The sequence below is a fragment of the Lepisosteus oculatus genome, chromosome 11 (genome assembly GCF_040954835.1).
Source record: "Lepisosteus oculatus isolate fLepOcu1 chromosome 11, fLepOcu1.hap2, whole genome shotgun sequence".
Lineage (NCBI taxonomy): Eukaryota > Metazoa > Chordata > Actinopteri > Semionotiformes > Lepisosteidae > Lepisosteus > Lepisosteus oculatus.
This window is the reverse complement of record NC_090706.1, coordinates 32,409,305-32,418,677: the sequence shown is the minus strand read 5'-3', so window position 1 is coordinate 32,418,677 and position 9,373 is coordinate 32,409,305. Positions and strand designations below refer to the sequence as shown.

General features: G+C 34.1%; 1 protein-coding gene across 2 annotated transcripts; it reads left to right on the top strand.

The window, feature by feature from the left end:
* Positions 1–8,005, top strand: LOC107077664 (carcinoembryonic antigen-related cell adhesion molecule 1-like). 2 transcript variants are annotated; one of them, XM_069196111.1, is made up of 10 exons: positions 1–103; positions 636–872; positions 1,289–1,558; positions 3,300–3,614; positions 4,015–4,278; positions 4,832–4,936; positions 5,385–5,474; positions 6,354–6,467; positions 7,352–7,462; positions 7,686–8,005. In XM_069196111.1, the coding sequence occupies exons 1-10, from the start codon at positions 37–39 to the stop codon at positions 7,829–7,831; spliced, it is 1,719 nt and encodes a 572-aa protein (XP_069052212.1). In that variant the 5' UTR covers positions 1–36; the 3' UTR covers positions 7,832–8,005. The 2 variants fall into 2 exon arrangements, with proteins under 2 accessions (XP_069052212.1, XP_015205147.1); XM_015349661.2 differs by having other exon boundaries at positions 561–872.
* Positions 8,006–9,373: the final 1,368 nt, after the last annotated feature.

The following is a 9,373-nucleotide window of genomic DNA, read 5'->3' as shown; positions in this document are numbered from 1 at the left end:
TCGGCCTGAATTCATTTGCTTGCACTGGGCATTGACATGATTCTCCTTAACACATGTCTGTTGAATGTGTGGCTCTGTGTGACATTTCTTCACCTCGCCAACTGTAAGTTTTTTTGTTTTTTGTATATAATAAACAAAGAGAAATAACTTGCAAAATTAAAAATATTTTCTAGACCTGCATAACAAAAAACACTGACTTTTTGATTTTATAGGAAAACTTAGTTTTTACATTAGCTCTAAGGACTGCAGTGTATTAAAGCATTATGAAGTTTGCTGAGATTTGATCATATTATATTGTAATTTGATAACACAATATTAGAAATGAATTGCTCTTGGTTACAAAAAGTAATACAGCAAAGACAGAGATTACTGTATGTAACTAACAAAGAATATGTGCTTGTGTTTAATTATCTTGGTGTTGTCTTATCTTTCACTTTCCTGTTTGTCTTTATTTGACTAGATGCATATTTCTGTCACACAGAACATTTTGCATTGCCCAAGTTCAAAATAAAACGACGATACCATGCTTTTATTCATTTTATGGAATATATGTTTTTTAGGCACTAGTGGAGCTAAGAAGGAACATGTAATGGCAACCAGAAATATTGGAGAATTTGTGTATCTTTTCCTACCAGACATGCCACTGACCAACATTAAGGATTTAGAATGGAAAACTAAAGACCTTAAAGTGGCAAAGTTCCAAAATGGCAAGTCATCTTTGCATGATTTATACAAAAACAGAACAACTCTGTTCTCTAACGGAACCCTGAGGTTAGATCAGCCTATCAAAAATGACAGTGGAACTTACACCCTGGATGTTTATGATGAAGGGGAAAGTGTGTTCAAGGGTTACATCTGGCTTGATGTACAAGGTAAGTCCTTTTAATAAAGTATGCTATTGATTCATTTTTAATGAAAATCCTTAGAGAATGTGTCAATGATAAGAATGTATATAGATAATAAAAAAAATGATTACAGGAAAGAATGTTACATTGGCCTTTAAGATATCTTATAGTGCATGATTTAAGTCTCATACCGTATACAGTATATCAACGGATAAAACTTATATCAATATGCCTATATTTGATCAGATTTTAGACTTGGTTGTTGCTGCAACAACAGTTGAAGTTTTCATAACAAAATTTCTAATTTTCCAGTTATATGATTTTAATAATTGGGAGACATTTTTGAAATGAGTGAAATGAAAAACATACATATTGTTCAGAGTATTCTACATTATATTACCAGTTCAGGAGTTGTGTTTTAAAGTTTTTTTATTTTTTTTCAGAGTCAGTCTCTCAGCCTATTGTGAACTCATCCTGTCAAGATGAAGAGCTGGTCAAACTGATGTGTGTGGTGGAGAAGGGAGATAATGTTTCTTACAAGTGGAGCGTAAATGGAACCCCACTTGAAAACATGCTCACTCCCAGGAATGATGGAAGTGGAATTCTAGCAGTGCTAAAAAATAACTCTGAGGAATTTACCTGTACTGCAGAGAACAATGTCAGCAGCGAGACAAGTGATCCCTTCAAACCTTCGTGTGCTTGGAAAGAAACAGGTTTTATAATCTTTCATTTTTTTTAGTGAAAATCTCATTCAAATTCTTTTTTTTGATACTTTCTTCTTTTTTCCAATCTTTCACTTACAGTATTTACAACACATAGCTACATAGTTATTTCAGGGTATTATCACAAGCAATCTGTTTGTCATTTTGAATTTTTAAATGGGAAATACTTCAATTAACTTCACCAGCAAATCAATTATTCATAAAATAAATAGAAATAAAAATTCTGTATTACAGTGTAATGCCTGGAAACCCAACGGTAACCCAGTTTAACTTCCCATTTCTCCCTGTCTTTTTTGTTGTGTGGGGCGCTGGGCTTAAAATAATTTCTTTCTTAATAAACATGCCAAAAGAAGGAACACATTTGTGCTATGTCTGCTTCATTCCTTATGTAAAATGTTTATTTTTTTATTTGGGCATGTTTTTGCAAAAGAGTCCTTGCTATTAACAGATAGTAAATAGGGATGGTGGTTTACCACAATATACTACAGTAGGTTTTATCATTTGTTTTGAGAGCATTTCTGTTTTGAATTTCTTCAAAAAGAGGCTGGAAATTGGTTCCTACAAAACATTAAAAAACAGAAATAAAAAGATACTGCATTAATTTGAAGTGTTCTTATGTGCAGTTGCACACGTTTACTAAAAACACTACAGAGAAACACCTTATTCCTGTTTTAGATCCAGAACTTTTAAGTAATGATGTGTGATGAGTAATAACTGACCTTTTTCCTACTCCTTTTGTCAGTCCCAGAATAAAAGCCCCTAGCAATGTCTTTTTTGTTTCTTTGAGTAACTTCATGGTCAGCGTGTGGTCATTTGCACACAATTGACTTTGGAATGTATCTCCTTAATGCACGTCTGCTTAATTTGCTCCTTTATTTGAGATTTCTTCAGACTGCATACTGTAAGTTTTTCTTTATCTGAAATTTTGAAACAAGTAAATATAATTGTACAGTGCTTTGTACTGATGCTTTTTGATAGTTGATGACAATATGCAGTTTTGGATTTACTCTCAACTACTTTTGCCTATTAACACAGCATGGCATTGAAAAATATTTAGCTTTATTTTATGAAAATATGCACCTTGAGTTTAATATCAACTACTACCTCTTAACACAGCATGACATTGAAAAATGAAAAATGCAAATAAATATATACACAATGTCATGAAGATAGACAGTTTCATAAATTATTACCTTGGACCTAATAAGCTAGTACTTAGAGGCAAGAACATGAAGCAGGATCATCAGAAAAGTATGTATTTAACATTGAACTTCTGTAATGTTTGGAAATATAAATGAAAAATGTGAACTGGGATGTACAACATAGTGTTTTAAGTGCACATAATCATTTACTTTCTAATAAAATGGTACCATGTACCATTTTAAAGAACATTTGGTTATGCAACCTAATATTAGCATACTTTTAAATGGAAGAATGCTTATACTGTGCTTCTCTTAATCAAAAGTGAAACACCACATATTGCTGAAAGCCATTATCAACTTCTAATGACTCACTGCTCACATAAATCCTTGCATAAGGTGATAAACATGACTGATGTATGCTTGTATTCTTATTTTACTATTGGTTTACTGTTGCTCTTCTGCTCCAGATCTTCTTATTTTGTTTTTTTAACTGTGCAAGAAGTAGTGTCCTATTCTTATGCCTTCTATAAATGTTGACTGTAAAATGTGGCTCATATGATTATTTAATGGTATACTGTATTTGTTTTCAGTCACCAGTGGAGCAAAAGAAGAGTATGTGATTGTAACCAGAAACCACGGAGAGTTTGTGTCTCTTTTCATACCAGAAACACCATCATCCAACATAAATGATTTGGTATGGAAATTTAAAGACATTAGAGTGGCAAGATTACAACCTGGTAATATTACCTTACATAATCTGTACAAACATAGAACAACAGTATTTTCCAACGGCACCCTGAGACTCGACAAACCTCTGAAAGAGGACAGTGGATCTTACATCCTAGAAGTATTTAATAAAGAAGGACAAAATATGTTCAAGGGCAGTGTCAGGCTAGAGGTACAAGGTGAGTCTTTTTTTAATGTAGTTCATTGGAAATTAAAAGTCTCTGAACCCGTTTTAATGTTAACAGGGTTTGCACTGCATTAAAATTAATACATGAGATTCCTTAATTCCTTTAATTCCTCCGGAAAATTAAAATAAACAATAATATTATACAGTCTGAACATAAGGAAAATAAAACAATCTGATTTTTTTTACATAGGTAAATATAATTGTATAGTGTATTGTACTGATGCTTTTTGATATTTTATGAAAATATGCAGTTTGGGGTTTAATATAAACTACGTTTGCCTCTTAACACAGCATAACATTGAAACTATTTTGCATATTTTATAAAATATGCACCTTTGAGTGTAATATCAACTACTTGTGTAATATCTTCCAAGTACTGAATTCAATTGCAGATCCTGTCTCACGGCCAGTTATACAAGCATCCTGTCAAGATGAAGGAACAGTAAGACTGGTGTGCACAGTGCAGGAAGGACATAATGTTTCTTTTCAGTGGAGTTCAAATGGGGCCCCACTCAGCCTTGGAACCACTGATGATGGACGTAGTGTTCTTATTGCAATCAAAAATGTCTCTGAGGAGCTTTACTGCACTGCGGAGAATAACATCAGCAGACAGACAAGTGCTCCCCTGAAGCCTTCTTGCTTTTCAACATCAACAGGTTCTGAACCCTACTGTAAATTGTCCTAATGAAAAAGCCATTGCCTTATGTTATTTTTGACATTTGAATCTTCCTAGAATTCTATCATTGATTTTTTTGTTTCAAGTAAACTGTTACATTAAAATAAAATGTTAAATGAAACCATTTTTCCATTAGATGAAGCAATAGATATGGAATATCAATACTCATATTACACTGCTGTGAAACATAACATGGTCAAGTCAATAAGACATTAAAAAAGCATACGATTCCTGGAGATGTAGACTGTAAAATGTGCAGGTCCAGGAACCTATTGTGTTAATGTTGGTGTATGCTCATAAAATTAAAGAACAAAACGTGCACCATATAATAAATAAATATGCACACATACTGTATGCAAACATTGTATGCAACAAGAATAAGAGAATGCTTATCACTACAGCTTGAAAATAATTACAAAACTACAAAAAATGCTGTTTGCTGAGGTTCAAATAACCCTTGTATTTTGTTTCTGTGACTTGTTTTTGTGCACTATTAATGTTAACATTGATTATCTCTTTCTTGAATAAACCAGGTCTTCTCACAATCTTATTCTGCCTCAGTGGAACTCTCATCATAGCTTTGTTGTTTTTGGGGATCCTCCTTATAACCAGTAAAGTAAAAAAATGGCCTCATAAAGGTAGGAAAAAGAAAGTAAAAATCAATGGTAACACTTCAGAATAGGAGAAAGAATGACTACTTTTTTACTGAAAATACAGCTTGTTGAGCACTGGTGAATGTCTAATAAATTACGTATTAGTGTTATATGATGGGTTTGTGTTAGTTTTCACTAAGGGAAGTTAATAAATTCATTTGTCATTGTTGCTCATTATCCTTCATAAGTCCTAATATATCATTTATGCATAACACATGGTTTGCAAGTATTCTAAAATGTTACTTGTTCATTGTAAACAGAAACACATTTAAAGGAGTATTTTTAATTAAATCTTTAAAAGCTCAAAACGTAAATTTTCCTGTAATTGCACCTTTTAATCAATGTGAAATTTAATTTATGATACTTTTTAGAATTGTATTATTACAGTTGTTTAAATCTTTTATTGTTCATGTTCTTTTCTTATTCTAAAAAGAGCAATACAATGTAGCTGACAAAGAAAGTAAGGGGAAGGGAGAATGTACGTCTTTCCCATCATTGGCATCAACAGAACCAGCCATAAAAGGCAAGTTTATCCAAACAATATTTTATGATAAATGCAGATTTCTTGTAAGTTTTTATTTGTGCTTACTAATTTGGGAGAATATTACGTCGTCTGCCTATAGTTCACAGAAATCCAAAGTTTTAGTGAAAAATGGCTTGGAAGAATCAAAGAGGTTACCACCTTCTGTCTATGGACATGACTAAATAATAAGTAATTAATACTTTAATCTCTTGATGCAATTATAAACATCAAGACTATTGCATTTATATATCACTGTTTTTTATTCTTCACCCTTTTCATAAATGCAATTGCTTCTTTTATCAACTTTTTATGGTCTCAAAACATTGACTCTTTTCTTTAAATAGTGAGCCTTAAATGAAATGAATAGAACTCTGTTTCATGTACTGTATATATCGTACGTTGTATATGAGATTTAGTATAGTTCAGTCTGACAAAGTCTTCAGTGAATTCTCAGGTAATATCAGCTCAATACAAAACAATTTCAACATCATAGGGTTACATGAGCTTTTTTACTGTTTAAACCACCAATCAGCCCCATCCAATTGTTTCCTTAGTGGGTACAAATATAAATTATTCTTATCATCCTTATTTCCTTTTTGCAAGAACATTTGAGCTTTTAAAGTGCTCAGAAATATGCAGCTCATTCTATAGGCAGTTATAGTTGTGTGTATCTAAAAATAATAAAGTTGCACAAAACTACTCAGATGCATGACAGCATAACCACGGACTATAATCTTGTGAAGGTCATTTACCAAATATCAGTCTCTGTCGGTCAACTGAGCTTTACAGTTATGTCAAAATTTTACATTTTTTAACAGTAATGCACAAACTGTGTATGTGTTTCAAGTACAGAAAAGCATGCCTTTTTTTCTTTTTTAGAAGACATATATGTTGACATGGGCCTACAGAATATGGCAGAAACAAGTAGAATATCAGAGCAGCACAGTTTTTCATCTGCTGAAATAGCACCTGAGACAAAGACACCAGACCAAGGCAAGAACCCCCCCTATTACTCTTACAGCACAAGCTATTATAAGAATATGCACTTCAACACAACAAATTGAACAAAGCAAAAGTTCAACCGAAGAGCCGTAAACTGGCCTCAGAAATGCTAAAAAAAAGATCTAATAGCATTCAACCACCCAGACCAGCACACATACTGTATCAAAGTCTTAACAATGATATAACATTGTACTGTACAATGCAATACTGTTCCAAGGATACACGGAAGTGAGGATACACTTTTGATTAATCACCATGGAGTTGTGAAGTAATACCAATGGTACAGTATGTTTTTATTTTTCTCAATATTAAACAACAACTCCAAGAATGGCAGACAAATAAATTGCCATTTGTCCTTCTAGCAAATTAACATCAATAATATAAGGTACAAAACACAGTATTACTGTAAATATTGACTTAATATTACTTTATTATTAAGTGTGAGTTGCCTTCGTGGAATGTTATTGTTTCCTTTACAATTCTTTTAAAGGAATACACTGCAATGTATACTGCACACATATTGTTGCCTCGAGAGAATGTTTATTCATGGATTGGATTGGACCTGCTGAATCTTATGACATTTGCAGACGATCTTACATGTTATTAGTGTTATGGCTACTATTACATGGCCTTAAAAGCCATCACAGACACAGGAACAGCTAAGGATTATGATGTGATCATGATCTACTGAGATGTTAAGGGATGACATTTAGTTAGCTGTGCGTATAAAAGGTGAAAGCAATTTAAGATATCCAGAGACATATGAAAAGAAAAAGAAAAAAGAAAGTGGTTCAGTGTTAATAATACCCCTTTTGTCTTACTTCCTGTAGTCTACAAATAGGAACCATTTTGTCTGGTTTTGTTTTTACCAATAGAGGAAGAATATGTTGAAATGAGTAATACCTTGAATCGAAAGAAGAGGTTCCTTGGAGAGAACAGTTCCGGATTCAAATCGCTGCAGCTAAACAAGGATCTGTCTGACCAAGGCAAGTGTGGACCTTCAAAGCATTAAATTCAGTATACAGTACTGAAAGCCACAGCATGAGCTAATTGTATTGTATCGTTACAAAGCAAAGGATATTATTCAAAGAGCATTTTCAGTTTCCGAGCTGTATATCAAGTATGTAACAAGATTATGTAGTACGTATAAATTAATGTGGAAAGTTTCCCAGTCATGGAATAATCTTAATCATTTCTAATGCTTTTTAGGGGAAGAAAAACATACTGATGCAGAAGTGAAGACCCAAGACAGCTCTGATGTAATTTATGCTCAGATTCACATTAAGAAGACTGGCATCGCCAGACAAACAAATTCATCACCAGTTCTGTCTCATAATGTGATATATTCTAATTAACAAAATCTTGTGCTTCCTGGCTAATATTTCACATGCGTTTTAATGTTTAATAAACTAAACTAATGGATTGTTCTGTGGAATGTAACTTTTGTTCTGTTTGTTTAGGCCTAAAATCAAGTTACTGTTGATGTTAAATTATTTAAAATAAAACTCCTACATGATGTTAGTTTTGTATTTATGCTACTAGATCTGTAGTTTTTTCATGCACACTTCACAATTTTTGCATTTCAGAATATCTTGTAGCTCTGATCCACAATTGTAATAAAATAGATCAAATCCAGGAAAATGGATAATAAATGACACTACAAGCTAAAAATCTATTTCAATGTAAAGGTACAAATTAATAATGTAGGTACTGGCCAATAGTTTTTAATTAATTCAAAAAATGTTTACATTTTATTTTAGTTTCAGCACAGAAAATTGAAAAATAATGGTACCATGTAAAAGTAGCACTGCTGCCTCACTGCTCCAGCATACTGCATTTGGTAACAGCTTTTGTGTCTTCATTGTGTCTCCATGACTAGTTACTAGAATCTCTGATTTTCCCCAAAGACTTTAAGATTTGGCTTATTTGGCTTACCTTTACAGGGGAGTGGAATTCAAGGCCTTCTGTTTATTGGGGAGTTCATCCTCTGCCAATACAGGCTACAGGAATACAGATAGAATCCACTCTATTCTTGCCTTCTGTTGTTCCAGTGTTCAAAAATACTAAATGTATTGCCGTTAACAGTGGTGATCAGAATAAAATGTCATGTAGCATTTAATATAATATTCCAGACTTTTCAAAAATGTAAGTGTAAAGAAAATATTCTGTTATTACTGCAATGTGATATACTGTATAGTAATGAAAATGAAATGGAAATATGAAATTAGTTCGATTCATACATAATTGTTTGGTGCCAAATAATAATTTGTAAGATTTTTTGTCATGTTTGCTCCTGCTGGAGCTCACTGGAGTGAACTAGCATTGACACGGGAGCCAGCAGCCACATACAGTATCCACTCACCTGTCTCTCAGTGCTGATTGCCATGGATGCCTATCTGATGGGAAACCTGTACCACCTGGAACGCCTGCTAAATTATGACCGTGTCCAACTAACGTGGTTCAGGTGTCACGGGAGCCGGTTCTGACTCCCGTGTAGTGCGTAGTTTAGACAGTAAAATCTGGAAGTGACTGGAAAAGGACTACGGGGAAAACATGGATAGGAATGGAAGAGATGGCGAACATGCGGCGGTGCCGACAGTGATCCAGGTGCATGGGGGAGCACAGGCGAACAAGTCCAAACAAGGGAAGTCCAAAACGGGAAACTAGGGTGCAGTCCAGGGTCCAAGTGCTGGGAGATCCATCCAAGACAAATGATTAAAAGCAGGAACGGGATCAGGGACAGGAACACGAAAATTAAAAACCGGTATGCTCCAAGTCCCTGAGTCAGCTGGTCTGGACGCCTAAGCCCTCATGCCGTGGACGTAGGACGACCTGATGCTCGGCGGGCCTCCAGGCGTCTGTATTCTAATGCAGAGCCCTGAGCTTCCGGACCACCG